Source organism: Haliaeetus leucocephalus, unplaced genomic scaffold (genome assembly GCF_000737465.1).
Source record: "Haliaeetus leucocephalus isolate CR32 unplaced genomic scaffold, Haliaeetus_leucocephalus-4.0 Scaffold229, whole genome shotgun sequence".
NCBI classification, from domain to species: Eukaryota; Metazoa; Chordata; class Aves; order Accipitriformes; family Accipitridae; genus Haliaeetus; species Haliaeetus leucocephalus.
The window spans coordinates 7,884,103-7,902,915 of NW_010972665.1; the positions used below are offsets into that span (position 1 = coordinate 7,884,103).

Consider the following 18,813-nt stretch of genomic DNA (forward strand, 5'->3'; position numbering starts at 1 on the left):
CTCTGTCAGACATAGGGGAAGTTTCTAGCACCTTCTCACAGAAGCCACTCCTGTACCTCCCCCCACTACCAAAATCTTGCCATGCAAACCCAATACATCTGAATTGGTGATTGGAGTTTGTAGAATGAACTGCTGAAGGTTTATTGCTGGGTTGTGATGACACTTAGGTGTAAAGGATAAAGAAATTGGATTGTTGATGTGACTTGTGATGCGAATTGGGTGATGTGGAAAAAGACAGAGCTACATGTGGGACCTGCTGGAATTAGGCTACAGTTCATTCCAGCAGTGTTACCTCTGAGCTGTAGCACAGGTGTGTGCAGGAGGAACTACCTGCACATACAAGCATAGACATCAAGATCCAAGGTTTCTGTCATTATATTTCTCTCCCCTGGTCCTTGCATCTAAACTCCGACGCCCACACTGTGCTTCATGGGCAGGAGGAAAGAGAAGACAGATGTGATCCAAGAAATAAAAACATTTCGAGCACTGTTAATTGGTTTTTTTTAGTACATGTAGTAATGATTGTAACACCACCTTTATACTCCTTCTGTAGCAATATTGAGTTATTTAGGTCATTGCACTGCTCTTGTATTTTCTTATATTTCCTTCTTCTCTATTTCTTCTTGTATTTCCTTTTCTTTATATTTCCAAATATATCAGATTTGAAAGTGCTAAGTTCTGAAACTCTTCACTTTAAGTTATTTACAAGGAACTCCAACCAAATCCAGTTAAAATAACAGTCCTCCCTAGGCAATGAGATTTGAATCCTCCTGAGATCACTTGAAGCTGAGCATGAAAAATAAAGGAAAATTGTTTTGATTTGTTTAAGGCAACTGTATTTTTATTATTATTCTTGATAAATAATGATTAATCATTGCTGCAAACTAATATTTTCTTCAGTAGCCAAACTGAGCCAAAAATGTTTCATCACAAACTTCCTGATACACTCTACTCTAGATTTGATATACTAAGTTTTGTTTGAATTTTTTTTTTCTTTCATTGCAGAGTGCTGGTGGTTGCAGACATCACAGATGTAGTGTATTATTCTTGCTTTCTTCTAGCATCTTTTAACATATGAACCTATGCAGAATTGTTCTGTGGTGGTGTTTTGGTTTTTTTTTTCCACCCTAAGGTTTGATTGCACCCCTGGAAGCCTTTTTCTTTTTCTTCTTTTTCTTTTTACTGTTTTGCTTTGTGCTGCAGTCACTTAATTTAACTGTATTTTAGTTTCTCCATCAATTGGAGACTATTTCCACGAGCTATTTCCACATCCCCAAAAGGGTGTTGCCTTTTGGTGCAATGGTGCCATCCAGTCTCAAGGGCTTTTGGTGACTCCACTGATGTCAGTATACTGAGAGAGGAGGGACTGCTAGGGGTCAAAGGAGAGAGAAGCCCTGGGTGGTGGTCGTGGTGGATCCACTTTTGGTACATTCTTGAGTATGCTGCTTTTTCACTGAAAAAAGTGAAATCCTCTATGAATTTCTTTTAGATCAATTAATAAGAAGATCTACCGAAGGACACCTGAATACATGTCTGATTGATTGGCAAAAGCACTTTGTACCTAGAGTGCCCATCAGAACTGTCATGACTCAATTTTCAAAATAACTCTTCACATTGAACGTTAAAACCTTTTAGAGTTTTAGTCACTCCTGTTTCTTTGGCTCCTAGACATTGAACATCTGAAAAACCCTGGCTTTTTGTGTCTCATGGGGATCTCTCCTGTGTCATCTCCCATTTGTTCAGCTTTCACTGATTTCAGTTTGAGCGGTACAGGAGAATGCAGCCTCTGATGTGCAATTCTGCACATATAGAGAAGAATTTCATTGGTATTCAGGGTTCAGTATTTACGTTCTGACAGACGTGATCAGATAACATATTCTGAAGTGCTGCTAGCTTTATTTGCTTTTCTGCTTTTGAGTTTCAGTTGCAAGATACCATTAAGTGGGCATGTTTTTTGTACATTGTTTTTAGAAATAGTGATTGCTTGGTTTGGTTTTTTTAAGTCATGAAAGCAAAGACATACTTTAAGAGTTTTGCAGCAAGCAAGCACATGATATTTTGCTAATAATGCACTAGTAGTGTGAAAATCCTTTAATATATTTTTCAAAATATGGATTAGTGTTTGTGTGTAGTGATTTCAAACTGATAAAGCATTTGGAAAATGTGAACAACATTTCTGGAACAAGGTCACACTTTACGAATTAATTTTGTGGTCAGAGTGTGCGCTGATTTTTGGAGAGGTGACTGTCTCTCTTTAATTGCTTGTATTTTTCTGGAGCTTGAGCTTTTGTTTCTATGCAGTTGCAGTTGTGATGCTGTGTTCTGGTGATACGGGGAGAAAAGCAGTCTGTTCAAGGATGTGGTTGGTTGTACCCACAGAGAGATGTTCCACAGGAACGTGCTTGTCACATGAGCTTTTTTATATAATCCTCTGAGTTAAATACAAAGGAAAAACATTCGGACTGTCTCACTGATAACAATTTTAACTACCTCCACAATCTGGCTGGGAAGCCAGCTAATGTAAATGACAATGTTTTGATGCATCTGCTGCTTTATCAGTTTGTTGCTAAATTATACTGATTTGTTCATTTGAATCTGAAGGATAATAAAAAAGCTCCAAGTATTCCCATATCCATAGCACAATTTTGCTTTGTATCATGATGCAATCAAAGCCTTTAAAGTGTTATTGGATTAAATAAATTTTTGTCTGGCACAAAATGGCTAAGGGGTAGCTGCTTGAATAATCAGCATTCAGTTTAGTGATTGCTAGTTAATACAAAACTGTCTCTGTAAATACAGTAAAATATTTTTCATATTTTCATTAAGTTTTTAGTTTTAATCATGGAAAAATGCATGCAAACAGTTCTAGTAAGTTTAAAACAAGAACCCTGTTATTTTTAAAAATAAAGTTTTAACTTCTAGATATGTTTTATGGTTTTGCTCATATTTCATTACTAGAATTTTTAAATCCAATTATCCCAGCAATGTTCCATGGCTAATGCCAACTAGTGTTCAGTTAGCACTGTCAAAGGAAGATCTCTGCATTGCATTAAACATGAGCGTCTTGAATGTTTACTTTACAAATATTGACAACTTAAGGAGTTAGCATCAGCTAAAGCTAAATCATAACAAAAACTTTCAAGTAATATTTAGGTTTTCTGCTCTTTCTCTCTTAATGAGTATCTTACTAGGGCTTGGTATCTTCTCCCCTTACCCACCTTTTGTTTACTTCTAAAAGCACAGGAATAAAAATTTTGGGTTACATGTTTTTTAAGATTCGGGCTATTGTGAGTAAACAAAGTAATATATATACTATTCTGTGTGTAATTTTCATTTTTTGCAAGACCCTTTCTAGTAGGGCTACCACATAATTCTAAAATACCAGGAGAGAAGCACTGTGTGGTCCTGTAAGAACTGCAGGGAGCCCTGGTTATACTGAGTCATTGTAAATATTTTCCATTGACTTCACTGAACATAAAGTTTAACTCTCTATATGCTATTAAATGACCTTTTATGTTACCTTCTTCATAGAATGCAATAGTGATATAAAAGTATATTGTAAAAAATGTTGGGGGTTTTTGAGAAGTTTTGTTTGGTTTTGTTTTTGGTGGTTTTTTTTTTTTTTGTAACTGGAGTTGCACTGTCAGAGGAAGTCCAGTTGTTTGTAATTGGCTTACTTTTTTGTAGTGCATTTCAAAATGAGATCAGATTTAAAATAAGCATCTCACTTTTTTTGGTGCCTCAGTAAGTCAGTGGTTCTCAGAGAAGTGGTCAGTTATAAATGGATAACAAGATAAAGGAAAAGCTAATTTGCATGTTGATAAAGAATCTATAAAGCTGGTGATACCTAATGGTAATCAAAATATGCACTATTATTAAAAAGTCTTTCAGTGTGTAATCTCTGGCATTAACCAAAATATGGTGTCTTAAATATTCCTCCTTGGTAATGCACTAAGAGGTTGCCATACATAAGTTAGTAAGTGAATGTAGCTATCTATCTACAAAATTTGGATACCTGTCCACTAGTGACTTCAGAAAAGTTAAACCAGGTCTTTTTATCTGTTGTTCTCCTAGGCCATTTTTTTTACTCTCTCTATAGCAGCTAAGGCTGTCTATCTGGAATACGATGTTTACCATGACATGCATGCAGCGTATCACTTAAAGCTAGCATGGAAAACTTTTTTTATTTGAGACGTATCCAGTAAAATCTGTTTCTAAAGTCAGAATGCTGTGAGACAGATGCAATGGGTGGGAATCGTTGCTGCTGCTGCAGTCTGAACAGAAACAGGTGCCACGAATGCTGGTGTTTCCCAGGATATTTTAAATCTTGCATTCTCTCCTTTCTTGCATTTGTCCTTTGCATTTACAGGTTTTTAATATCAGAGCATAGTACTGGAAACAAGGAATCTGGTAGCCTTGAAAGAGGAGATAGTATTTATAGTATCCATATCATCCCTTGAAGATCATTCAGTAAATTAGCTATAATGAGCCATCCTGTGCTGGTATAAACATGATGAAGTAGATTAATGAGATAAGAATACAAAGTCAGTGACACTTCTTTAGACCAAGCTTTAGACTTTAACAAAATAAAATAACATCTGAAAACTTCCTACTGAATTTTTTTCAACATTCGTAAATCACTGCATTTTTTTTTAACCAACTCCATGCTTCTAAATAAAAGATCTTGAAGCCTTCCTTTGAAATGTGAACTGAATTCTTGTTCATTTGATTAAACAGTGATATCTGAGACTTGGCAATGGTATCTCCATTTCTGTAGTATCGGAATCATGCATAAAGCTGTGCTGATAAAGTGAGGCAAGAAAAATAGAGCAAAAGTACCTAAAAATTCTTTATTCCAATTCAGTTGGAAAAATTCCAGCAGAAATCAATAGCCCCTGCTGCATTTACATGAAACACTTGGACACTTGGCAATTAAAAAAAATGAAAAAGACGACCTTAAGGGATTATGGATTATTGCTATTTAAGGACTGAATTCAAGGACATCTGAATACTTGACAGAAGTTCCCTTTTGTTACCTATAAATGTTTGGGTCTGTTACCTTTGTTCAAAGACTAGAAATAAATTAAAGAGCTTTACTAGTAATTTTGTGAATGCCTAGGTTTTATCAATTACTTTAAAAAAAAAAAAAATTCAGAATAGAATGGTTGGATACTTAGCAGGCTTCTGAAGCTATGAAGGACAATTCCACCATGGAAAAGTTAATTCAGTATTTGGTTAGGAGTCAAAAAAAAAAGGGGGGGGGGTGTGCATATAAGACAATGGGATTTATTGTTTATTAGAAAAAGAATCAAGAAAACTGTATAGTCTCTAGAGTGTTTTCCATTGTTTTGTTCTTTCTGTAGTTCTGTTTAGAACAAGTTTTTAGATTTTGGTTTTTCAATATTTAATGAAGCTGTAACAGAGTTTGTTTCATCGTGAGTGCAACATGAAATAACAGCAGGATTGTAACCTTTCAGAAAACTCGCATAGCCTGTATGTGAGTATATCCAGCAGAAAATACCAAACAGCTCTAGGGATATCTAGGATATCAATTAGTAACACAGCTTTTGAGCTTTTGAATGTTAGTGAATGACCTTTGCAGACCAGAGATCAGCTGTACAGAGACAGATGTTTCCCCATGCATAAACCTGGTTAGACTTGCAGAAATATTTTCAAGACAGAAGAGGCTGTAACTTAAAGCTGACTTTTAATGAGACTGTGTTTGTTTTTTAAAAAAAAAGTTAGAAATTACTGTGTACTTTTCAACATAAGGAGTGCTTTCCAAGGCTGTCATAATGTCAGCATCATTGTTACCTACAACTGTTGTGCTTAATTTGAAAGACCAGAGACGGAACTCAAAACAATGTAAGAAAAGCTTGGAATTATGTCCAAGTGGAGAAAATGAAGTATCACAGTGTATGCTTGTTTATAAATACAACAGGGCTTTGAGGGGAGCATTTTTGACTGCAGCCCTGCATCGCTCTGCATGGGCAGAACACCATGTCACTCCTCTGGAAGTGTCAGAAACTCCAGTTCTGGAAGGCTGGCTTGCTGCAATGGCTGACCATAGTTTGTTAACAATTTATATCAGCAGAGAAGCCCAGTTACTTGTGTATTTTCCATTAGTACCCAAATTAAGGTATGCTGTAGCTGTATCTTCCGTGGCACTTTTGCCAGTATAAAACGGCACGTGCTCAGTCTTAGCTCTGCTCTGACACCGCTGAATTGGCAAAAGTTTCTGCTGTGGACTTGATTTAATCTTGAATAATATTGAACAGAGAAGTGACTAAAATAAAACAGAACAAAACCTCTGAAGAATATATTTAATCTAAAACTTTAAAATGCTGACCTTGACAAGGTATTTTTGAGATAATTATGGTAGGAGTATCCTGCACTTCAAACACTGTGCTCTGAGAATTCAGTACATCACTACCTCAAAGACACACTTTGTGATACTGTGTGTCTCCTTAGTTTTTCTCTTGTCCTTTGGGGCCATCTCAGATTACTTTGGTCTGTGTAATGTGACTACCTTTATATAGGTATTTGCACAGCTTGTTTCTTCAGAGCAGGCTGAGAGATAAGTGTTGTGTTCTCTAAAGCCGTATCAAGTTGAGTTGCTGCTCATCAAACAGTTTTAGTTACCTTTTGTAATTATCACAAGTGCTTTCAAATAATATTATCTTCAGTTCCCTTATTTAAAAAGGATAGAAATATATCTTATTACTGTTGTTTATATTTTTTTGCCTAAGCAAATTTTAATTGGTCATTTAAGTGCTCCTGTGTAAAATTGACCTTAAAAGGTAACTGGACTACCTTTTTTTCTACCTGAAGATATTTTTGTTACATAAAACCTGATCATTCTTGAAATGTCAACAGTGATGTGCTAGTCACTGTCTGCATTTACAAACATCTTGTATTATTTCCAAAGTTCAATTTGATACATTTCACTTCAGGGTTTGCTTGCAGTCATTAAAAACATAGTAGTTTTTATATAGCTTGCATCTTTTTTGTAAGTGCTGCTATCGGGGAAAATGGCAGGACCTTTCATTCTGAATCTGCAAAAACATTTGAAGGGAGACTGTTGGAGTTCATTCCCAGGATTTTTTTTTCTCTCCACTGAAAATTTTAAACCACAATATCTTCTCTCGGGGCAGGGGGGAAGTGTTGTATATGAAGATTAGGGTGTGGATTTTCTTATTCTTTACAAATGTATTTTATTAATCTTCCTTCACTTTGGATAACAAGGAAAACTTGTAGCACTATTTTATTTAAAATACACTAAGAATAAAAAAAGTTACTTTGAAAGATTTTTGGAATATGTGAATTTTCTTGCAGAACCGTACTTACAGGTGTCTTGTATTTTAGTGTTTTGGTTTTCAACTTTGGTATTAGCTTGGTGGATATTTACTTTGTATCAAGTTACAAGCAAAAAGCAAGTTTATGTGTTTATATAATCTTCAGTTTGCAAAGTTCCATGTGCATAGAGCACAGCTTCACTCCTTTGACAACAGGCAACTGAATATTTTCTGATAGTCTGTATGGTATATAATGAAATGTTCTCTTATAATTTTAATATATATTAGTATATTAGATCCTGGTCCTTGTCCCTGCAAAATGAGTAGAAATTTTAACTTTGAGAAGTAAGATTGTATATGAAGGTTGAACCATGGTTCTGTGGAAATCATTGTCTACTTTGAAAGTCATACTTAATTAGAAAAATACTTGTCTTAGTGAAGAAAATTAAAATATCTGTCAGTCAGACATCTTCCTCTGAAAATTCCACTTTATTGTTGATTAATCCAACTGGATTGGGAAGGTTAAAATATTAGAAGACAGGAATGATAGCTCACGCTGACATACTGTCAGCCTATTCCAAATCTCGTTATCTAACTACATATTCCAAAGTTACAGCCAACAGTCCAAACTGTAATCAATTTTTTGAACTGTGTTGCAGTGGTGTTCGGATGTACCTGTAGAAACCTACAGATGATGTACCTGAAATGACACAGTCTATGGTGCATTGCTTATATTCAAGTTCTGGGCCAGTTTTTGTGACTGGTGTATCAAATTATCATCGTCCTTACGTTTTAGGCTTTGTTTTTTCTTTCATTGATGTGGGATTTATCTTGGGGTTGTTTTTTTTTTAAGGTTACTATATTAGCTACTTTTGCTCATTTTTAATGAAAAAAGTTGTGTATTTTTTTTAAAACCATATTTCAGTGTATTAATATGAAGAAACTGTTCTGGTTAAAGGATACAAAATAGGTGTGTTTACATTTTAGAAGGGATACTTTGGAAATTGGAAGTGGTTAAAATTGTACTCAACTTTGCTGCACTCCAGTTTGTTTTTCTGCTTATATTTCCAAATATAAGATTCCTTCTGTGAATCTTTTTAAGAAGCTTGATTGCAAATAATACTGCAGTCACACTGAAGTTTGCTTTCCCTGTGCTTTTGCTTTCTGTTAATTAGTCTGTCTTGATCAGTTGATATTACTGAGACCAATCTGATCACCTTTATTTAACATATACTATAACAACATCCAATATTTAGCCTTACAGCATTTCTTTCCTTTTTCTGTTTTCTCCATAGATACTACAACGTATTCCACTGAGCGATCTGAGCACTTTAAGCCATGCAAAGACAAGGATCTTGCATATTGTCTCAATGAAGGGGAATGCTTTGTGATTGAAACCTTAACAGGATCACATAAACACTGCCGGTAAGTCATTTGCAAAGATGTTGCAAGAAAAGTCTTCAGTCCAAGGGGGACAGCATTAGAAAAAACCCAATCATTCAGACTTAGAATGTTATAAAGCAATAGAATTTGCCTCCATTTTGATTGCCTCCCTCACAGTTGCGGGTTTTTTGTTTTTGTTTTTTTTTTTACTAGTCTGTAGTATTTATAAATAGAAACACAGAAATACAAACCCCAACATATTAATTACTTTTATAGATAAGAAGAATCTTCAGTATTCTGTTTTCTGATCATATAAAGAATTAAGGATTAATGTTTTGGTTTTTACATATTAAAATCTTACGTTCCTCTACATACCAGAAGCATTCCTTTATTTTGGGTACTCAAAGTAGAGCTTTGACAATAGCTGTATGCACTGTTCGTTAAGAGAGAGGCAGAGTTGTTCAGTTAGTAATTTTAAGAATTAGGGTTTCTTAAGTTTAATTTCTGAAAGATAAAGTGGACTGTAATAGCCATCTGAATCTGCTATATAGCTGTTGTACAGGTTTATACTCCCAAACTTCTGTTAATGTCTATGACCATCTTGAATGTATTTAAAAGAATGTCAGAAAAGAAAACCAGATCGCCACATATAATCATTGTAGATGTAGTGGCCAGTAAAAGGGAGTGGTATACAGAAGGAATACTGTAACATCTTCCTAAAGATGAGAATAAAAAAAAATTCTGAACTGTTGAAGCAATCTTTTAAATAGAAGTGGTCGAAAATGAAAACCTGTACTTGTGATGTTTTAATTTACTCCTAAGATACTGTATTTGGCACACAGGTGTATCTTAAGATGCTTATATGCCCAAATTCTAAACTGAGCATCTCAATATTTATATATTTCTAATATAAATAATTAAAAGCACCTAAGATACTCAGAAGCTTTCCTGAACGATTTGGGACTTAAGCTGCGAAATCCCACTGAAATTAGAAAAAGAAGTCATAAAATCACACGTGCCTGGTTTGAAAATGGAAATTTAGGGATTTAAAGATTGATGAAAGTCTGCTTATCATCATCAGAATATTCCTAAGATTTTTATTTTTAATATTATGCTGGTAATTTTTTTCCCATTCAGTTCTATATGCTTCAGTGACCATTCATTTCCCCTCTTTATTATATGTTTTCTTACAGCATGCTTATTAAATTAGATATTATGAGTCATTAATCCTGGAAGAATGATGATTTTTTTCAACTTCCATCATAAAACTTTACAGGTATTTTTTTCTCAAAGCAGGTGTGTGATTTTCAGTCTTTCTTAGAAGTGTCATGAGCTGTTAACAAGGGAATTCTATCACTCAAATATTTAAGCATTTTTCATTGTCTGAATATTCAAACTCAACAAAACTGATACAGGGAGAAATGGATATATATGAGATATTTTAATTAAGATGGTAAATTTATTAGCTAATTTCTTTGAACAGACTGTTCTAGTAAACTGTATGGATTAAACTTTTAAGTACCTGCAGGAGTATACCTCATAAGAGAGCTGATTTTCCTGTTGTCTGCCTTTGCCAAATTCTTGTTTATTTGCTGTGATTCTAATGCTGCAGTCTGACTAATCGTTAGAAGCTTTTCCATCCAAGCTTTTCCCCATAACTAAACAAGCCAGAGTGTTGAGTTTTCACTCTTTCCAGGAGAGTGAAATTTTTTTATCACCTTCTCTTGTGTTATTCTTCCATAGGGAAATAGGGGTATCATCTGTGAATCTGTTAGCTCCCGTGTGTAACAGATTTGCATTGCTTGTACAAGTTTCAGGCATTGACAGATTCTCTGGTAATTAAACATCTGCTTATTTCAGTGGGTACTTTGAAGTGTGCAACACAAAAAGACGTGTATAAGGCAATAAAAATTCATATAGCAAGAGAAGACGTATTTTAAAATTTAAAAGGTGATTAGTTATAATGCTTTGTTTAATTCTGTAAGGACCTTCAACACTGCAAGCAGCAGGTTGTTCAGAATCACTTTTATGATACTGATATGTATGTCATTAATGAAGAGAAACCTTTTAATTTGACCTTCAAATTCTGTATCTCTGCCGTGGTAACAGACTATATGTCTCTTTGTCAGGGCCAGTGCTGTAGTGAGTGGAATGCAGGTGTTTGTTTTTGTAGCCTGAAATACCAGCTAGAATGTACACATATCGAAAAATACAATATTGATGTACTGTATTTGTCCTCTAACTAGAAAAAAAGTAATTTTCCCTGAGAAGGAAAGGGTTATGGAATTCCCATTGCAATTAAAAGAATCATTTGAATACAGAATTCTGAAGATTTAGAGAATGAAATGATACTTTGTTCTTAGAATCAAGCTGCATTGTGTATTCTCATTGGGAGTTTGATTTTGCATCTGTTCTGGGAACAGAGCACCAATTTACTGAAATGGGAATTTGCCATTGGAACAGCTGCAGATGGAAGACCTTGATGTAGCAAAAAACTTTCGTCCCACTTTGTCAGATTTAAAGAGTGTTAGTAGATTATATGCTTAGGCAGTTGTGCAGTTGTTCTTGTGTGTACCTGTTTAAAGGACAAATATGCTAATGATTGTTAAAGCAAAAAAAAAAAGGAGATTTGATAGCAATTAATAAATATACATCCTGGACCTCTTCTGTATCCTCATGAACCACACTGTCCATGCAAACAATCTCAACTGGCAGTTCAAGCACCTTTAGGAGTTGAAAAATTCATCATGCTCTTGTTCAACAGTAGGAGATGAGCACATGTTGAACTCCAGCAGTCAGTAATGACATTGGCAGCTGGATGTTGTAGAGCACTGGCTCTATAACTTTTTTCTGTTTTGTGAGATACATGACTTACCTAGTTTGAACCTGTAATTGTGGGGAGTGGGACTAGCATGCACCTTGGTAAAGAGGGAGGCCATGTTGCAGGAGACCACTGGGAATACAGTAAATGAGGAGGTCTGAAGCAGCCCTGCTCATGCGTCTTCCATTCTTATCCACCTACAGAGGACGTGTCCTGAAGTCATGGGATTTATTTTTTTTTTAGCTTAGTTGACAACTGGAGGAGAAAAATACAGGAATGGTTATAGTTTCAAATTCTATAATTCCATTTTTGTTTGAACTTCTACATTTTACTGTCTCTGGGTGAAAATTTGCCTGGGGATGTAAACTGGCAGAGTTTTCCTGCGTGGTTAGGTAACAAACAATATACGCTGGATGATGTTTGTGCTATTTTAAAGGTGTGACTTCAGTATTTATTTTTGTGAATGGTTTAACACGAGCTTGTTTTAAGGATAGGGTAGGTTAACAGTAGGGAAACTTCATATTTAGCTTCTCCATATGCTGAATTTTTTTTCCCTGTTGCCTTCTTGAGAATTTAAGCTGAAAGGTGAGGGTACTTTTATTTGTTATTTACACAAAACAAATCAAGTACACAGTCAACACTGACACATCAGCATTTAACTGGGTATTACATAATGCAGGCTATAAAAAAAAAGTTTAGGTTTTGCCTGCACAATTTTATTTCACAGACCCTATCTCAAGTCACTCTGGGTTTTTGGGGTTGGTTTTCTTTTTTTTTTTTGCGTGAATCCTTCTACTTTTTTTTTTAGTCCATTTTCTTCTGATTACCTATTTAGGACTGGAAAACACTGTATGAATGAGTGGCTAAAACTTTTGAGGGAAGAAGAGGATTGCACTGTTAAATTTCTCTTCTGAAAGAAGCTGTTAAAACTATTGTGTATGCATTGGAAATCTTGGCATTGGCAGTGAACTCTAATGTACTTTTCACAGATTTGAGAATGTTGGATGAGATATTCCTTTTGTCCTTTGTTCCTGTCTTTCATCTCTCTTTCGTGAAGCAAGCAGTATAAAACCTGAATAAGTTTTCTAACAACAGAAAGAATAGACTCACAAATGTACAATAAACAAAACATCATTCCCTGTTAACCAGATTACAGCAGGTTGTACACATGCATCCAAAGAGCACTACTGTGGTTACTATCCCAGAGTTTTCAGATTTCGTAGGATGTTCTACGTTTTATGCATCCATCTTGTTCTGATGGATGAATTTTGAGCTTGGTGATCTTGCTCATTTTTATGCATAAAATTTGCCATTTTTACAGTTAGTTGATTAAAAAATGGTACCAGCGTTGCTCAGCTTTGTTTAAAATTTGATGTGAGACCGGAAGGATTGAATTCCTTTTTAATGAAAGTCTGATTTGGCTGAATGTTTATAGACTGTCAGGTTTTATTATGAGTCTTTTGCATAGTAGTAACTGTAATCCAGGCATAGCCCTTGCTGTCAGTAAAAGCAAGAGAAAGGGATCAAACAGATTGGACTTTAGAACAGCTCTGAGCATGGCATATGATACCTGCACTTAACCGTAAGTTAAAAATCTAAAAAGATAAGAGTATCATTTCCCTGGTTTAGTTATGTGGCTTGTTATCTAGGCTTTTGGAGTCTGACTTAGGTGTTTTAAAATACCACCTACTCCATTTTGTGTGTTCCCCCATCTTGTTTTATAGTGACACTTTTTGAGAACGGTTCCGACATGTAAATAAAGCAAACACAGAAAATTATTCACTACTGAATAGCATTGAATAAATAAAACATTTCATTTATGTCACAATATTACAAGGTTAGTTTCATCAAAAATAATCCATTGCATTAAGCTGACAATGTAACATATAGCTACAAGAATTTAAAGGAGGAAGAAAGCTGTGCTTAAAATTTAGGATACTTTCCATGTCAAGGGCAATCAACAGACCTGTTGTGAAAATTATTGGTTTATGAGCATAGCTCCAACATGTCTCTAGATTACATTTGCGTAGTTGCACACAACATGAAATGGAAATGCTGTCATTTTTACTTTCACATTTACTTTAGAAAAGCTGAGGTGAACTTGAAATACCACATTAGGTAGCTTCAAGCTGTTGTCAAGCAACTGTATTTTAATATAGATACCACATTGTGTTATTATTACATCACCTGCTTATTCAGCAGTGCTTTCGCAACTTGTGGTTGCCTTCAGCAATGTGGTTGTTTCTGTTAGCTCAAATGAAATAGCCTGTGTGCCTAAAGCATTGTGACTGTGATACTTTTCAAGGCTCAGGCCTGTAAGAAGTAAGAAGAAAATCTGACCAAGAAGTCTGTCACATGGACTGCACATCCCAAGGGTAGAATCAGTTCAGCTATATTCATATACTCAAAACAGTGCTAGTAAACAAAAAATAAGTAAAAGCCTTTATTTCTTTAAGTAATATTAATTAAAAATCTGCAGTTTGACTACTTTTCCCTTTTTTATTGGAAAACCTCATGCTTTTCTTACCTAGCTTTAGATATTTCTTTTCCTTCATACAAAAAACCCAAACAGAAAACACCCCTAAAAACCAAACCCCTTCTGTGCATTCTCTTTCAGGCTCCTGCCCCTTGAAATTACACGAAGAGATTGCATGGCTTTGCTGTCACATACCTGTTTTATCCTTTTAAACCTTTTTAGATATGAACCATGAAGAAAAACGGTTTCTAAACCTCAAAATGAAATGGTGTTAAAGACCAAGACTTGTACTTGTTACCTAGGTATCATAACTTTTTTGGTATTACCCAATCTTACATGATTTTTACCATTTGGTCTGAAATTTTCTGTAATCAACACATAAGACTTGAGCTCATTTAATTAGAATCAGTTAATCAGAATCAAAACTAAATTTTGTCCAAATTCTAAACTTCACCTGCATAAAACCAGTACTTTCTCTGTTATCCCTACTTTTTTTCTAACAGTCCTCTAAAATTAAAACCCTTCCAGTCTGATATTATGGTATAAGAATTCAATAAATAACAAGTAGTTTTTAAATTTAAAGATTGAGACTTTTAACATACTCCCCTGGTGAAATAGTGCAAGAACGTTATGTGATGTGCACACTAAACATGGCTGTGTTCAATAACACCTGATTCATGCTTTCATAATTTAACATTCAGAAGATAGAGGCTCTCAAGCAAGCTTCTTGTCAAAGTACTTTAATTATTGATTAATTTTCACAGTCTCAACAGTCTGTTTTACAGTGCTTTTGTTTACAGATTTTCCCCTAAATTATTGCATTTCGCAGATACTTACCTTCTTCAATCTTCTGTAACTTCTGCGGTAGAAGATACTTTCAGCTTGAAAAATATATATCTATGCAAATTGAAAAGTCTTATGAAGTTCAATTACTTTCAAATATCTGCAAAACTGAGTGTTTTAATCCAGCGGTGTAACAGTCTGTATTGCAAACATCATGACAGACATTTCCCTTGATGTGTTTACAAAAATTCACCCTTGAGCACATGCTTAACTTTTTCAGTACTGCAATAAATCAGTGTTTATTACTGTTGTTGCTGTTCACATAGTATCATTCCTTCAAGCAGCTCTATGCACTAGAGAAGTCACTGGCAAGACATCTGTTATCCATTTATTGGTCTTAAACATTTTCTGAAAACAAGTTTGTATTAGTCTTCTTATTCGGGGGAGGATAAATTAATTTCACGGTAAAAAGAAATACAGAATAAAATAAAGCTTTGTATTTAGTGATAGTTTTAAGTTTCTATCAAGATGCTATAGTCTGTGTACATAGTATTTCAGGTTTTATTTGCTTTGTGTTGAGCACCTTAACCAGGCCAGATTTTCTAATGATTTCCCTTGGAAAAACTTTGATTATGAAATGGTGTAACTTCCTGGTTCCATTTCTGTCTCTTGAAGTCGTGAAATTTACACTCCTCCTTCAGGTTATGATGAAGATGCACTTTTCCAGTCAGAGCAATAAGGTAAAAGTCACAATACTGTACACATAAAATGCAAGTCCAGGTATTTAAATTACTTACTAATTTAACTTAATTCACTTGTGATTCATTAGATTTAAGCAAATACCCATAAAAATAAAATAAAATTCATAGTCCATTTCATCGTGTTTGAAATGCTTATTCAAATTAATATTCTTGAAAGAGTTTAAGGAAGAAGAAAAAATAAAGGAGAAATTTGATAGCTATGCATCCAAAGTTAATGTTGAAGCTTAGGAGAATGAATATGTTTTAAGCTTATGTCAGCATTGAGGACTGAAAAACTTTGGAATTAATTTCTCTTTCCCAGAATACTGAAAGACTAATGTAAATCCATTTTCAGTTAACATAAAGTATGGGAAAACATAGTTACACATGTAGCATGTCCCCTTGTCTACTTTTTTTTAAGTCACACATTTGTAATTCACAGACAGTAGCTGTCAAATCAAACAGTGTTAATTCTTTCATTTATATATGTACACAATTATTTCCCAAATGTAAAAGAAGTGTAGTTTCTTAGAACAACCAGTAAGGTGAGTGAAACAAAAATATTTCTGGAAGCTTTCAGTAAACTATCATCTCTTTCGGGAGGACTGGAAGTGAAAGGGACCCAATTCAGCTTCCTTTGCATTTGGCAAGATCCCTTCAGCTGGTTGAAGCAAGAGTTGGGCTATAACCTTGAATTTCAGTAGAGAGAGGTGAGAAATGCAGTTGCCAGCTCAGCAGCTGAGATAGCTTTTTCTTGAGGCCGCTAATAATTCTTGGATTTTTTGATTTTGGCACTTAAGTGGGAGATTAGAAAGTAGTGCTGTGCTAGCATTTATTCTTATGTCTCACTAGCAAGAATAAAGCTGATGGAACCTTAAATTTTTATCACTACCTTTTCTCATGCCTACACATGTTTCTGAGGCTGTTTCTTGTCATTATAGGTTAGCAAGGCATCTTGATTGTGTAGTCCATCACCACTAGTAGAGATGACTCAAATCTGTTCTATATAAACTTCCATGAAGAAAGTTGATCTGTTAATGGAAGAAACTGCCTCTAAATTGCCTTCTGTTTCCTAATTCTAAAGAAAAAGAAAGTTATGTGACCTACAGAAAGCTATTACTCAGTACTAAATACAAGATGAAGAGGTATATTCTGAAAATTGGAAAAATACAAAATGGTAAAGTCCTTGCCCTGCAAAGGAATATTCCATCAATTTATAAGAATTGGTTTTTTCTCTCTTGATTTCCAAAACCTGACAGTGAAAAAAGGGGTTGTATAGATTTTATAGTACACACAAAATATTTGTAGAAAAGAAAACCTTAAAAAGTATGGGTGCAAATATCAATGGCATATATTGCATCTGTCTTGAAGCTAACATATGCAAATATTCTGCCATCAAATTCTGCTTTTAAACTAACGTGGAAATGAGTTAGGGTTTTTGTTGTTGTTGTTCTTACCTCCCTTAGGCAAGAAGGAATTTGTGAAGTGCGTAATGCAGACATCTGAAATCTCTCATTTAAATTCTCATCCTTGCCAGTGTCTTAAGTACACTGAAAGCAATAGCATTTCCAATCTAATCCTATCTGCAGACATTCTCCCAGAAGATCTGCTGGAAAAAATCTTGCTAGGAGGATAAATAAACTCTGGACAATTGAGTCATTTAAATAGAAACAAATGCCAACTATATCAAAATGCTAACTACCAAAACTTTAATCCACCAGTACTCTAAATGAGAAGAACAAATGAAAACAGCTATTTTCTGTATTCCTCACTCTGTGAAGAAAGCCCTTCCTACTATCTCAAGTAAGAGGGGAAGTGAGGCAAAAATGGGTGGATTCTGTACTGTTACAAAAACTGAGGTGTCTAAGATTAGACAGGCAGGTAAACTGTCTTATATGAGTTATGTTAAAGAGAGAAATATTCTGATTCTTATCCTGTACCCTTAGTGCAGTGTTTAGGTGTGAATGGATCATTTGAATTAGAAACAAGTTCCTTGAAGTTAGTCCAGTGCAGACAGGAATGAACACTTGAAGCAACCTGCCAACAGTATCTAATAAGAAGCAGATTTATATAAAGTATATTCAAAGATATCTCCAGAAGGTTGTAATGGAAACATCTTTGGGGCTGTGTTTGTGCCTTATCAGCCGCCTTATTAGATAGCAAACTGCAGTTTTTACAAGTATGCTGTTGAAGAAGGCTAATGTCAGAAACCTGAAGTAATAACTTGGCTCCTACTTGAATCAGCATACAAATTTGAGGTCAGACTCCAGGCTGCTTAAGATAGTTATAATGTGCCAATGATATCTTGTTAATTGTGTTATTAAAATACAAAAGCCTATATGACAGAGGAATGCAAAAGTCAGAGGTTATCTCTGGAATTACTTCTGAAGGGCAAGCCTCTGCTATAAATTGCTAAGGCAATATAACAATTAAGTTATAAAACAGCAAAAAAATATTGTTTGTCTGTTTTGCAGTCTGGATTGTTATGGTGGACATCGTGGGAGATTATTATCAGTAGGCAGTTGGGGAAAGCGTTTTTGCCTGACATCAGGCTTGTTGAAAGAACAGAGAGAGGGAGGTGTAACTGCCTTTAAACACTGGGGTTTTTTCAACTTTTCTGAAGTTGCAAGTCATGAAAGCAGTACAGACATTTCAAACTTAAAAAGCAACTATCTATGAATTTCTTCAAAATTGGTAAGAAGAAGGAATTCTGATCACCAGTACTGGAGACTTTTTAGATACTCTTTCTTGCTGTTTCCTGTGTGCCACCTCAGGTTCATGATGTCATTTAGATGCTCAGCTATGATGGGAAAAAGTGAGATCTGAAGGGATTATAGTTTTGGAGGATTTATACAGGGATACTGTTCCAGTAAAGAAGGAAGGAAGTTCATTCTTTTTTCCCTTAAATCTTGATATTATTCAAGCAAGTTCAATCCACAGTAGCCAATTTAGAGACAAAAAAGCATTAAGATCATCTTTCTTTCAGAGACTTTTCAATTACTTATCTTTCAGATACAGTGTCTGGTACAGTCTAGGGCAGAATGCCGTTAAAGGGATATTTACGTATTTATTTATATATTTATTTATATACTTTAATATATTTAAAATTATATAACTATATAATTGCATATTTCCAGTGCCTTGCTAGGCACTCAGGGTATGAAATTAAGTATTTAAAGGCCTTTGCATCTTGGGAAAAGAGAGACACACACCATAAAATATAGAATATTGCAGAAAACAAATTTCTGATATACACTATTTAATGTAATGTTATCGCTGTTGGACAATGAAGATTTATTTCAGGCCATGGTATGA

General features: G+C 34.8%; 1 protein-coding gene across 1 annotated transcript in view; it reads left to right on the forward strand.

The window, feature by feature from the left end:
• The window catches only part of NRG3 (neuregulin 3), a 423,248-nt gene that overhangs the window by 164,989 nt on the left and 239,446 nt on the right, over positions 1-18,813 (forward strand). The window contains exon 2 of the mRNA XM_010567935.1: positions 8,591-8,720. Coding sequence (XP_010566237.1) covers positions 8,591-8,720 — 130 coding nt within the window. The remainder of the gene's footprint in view (positions 1-8,590; positions 8,721-18,813) is intronic.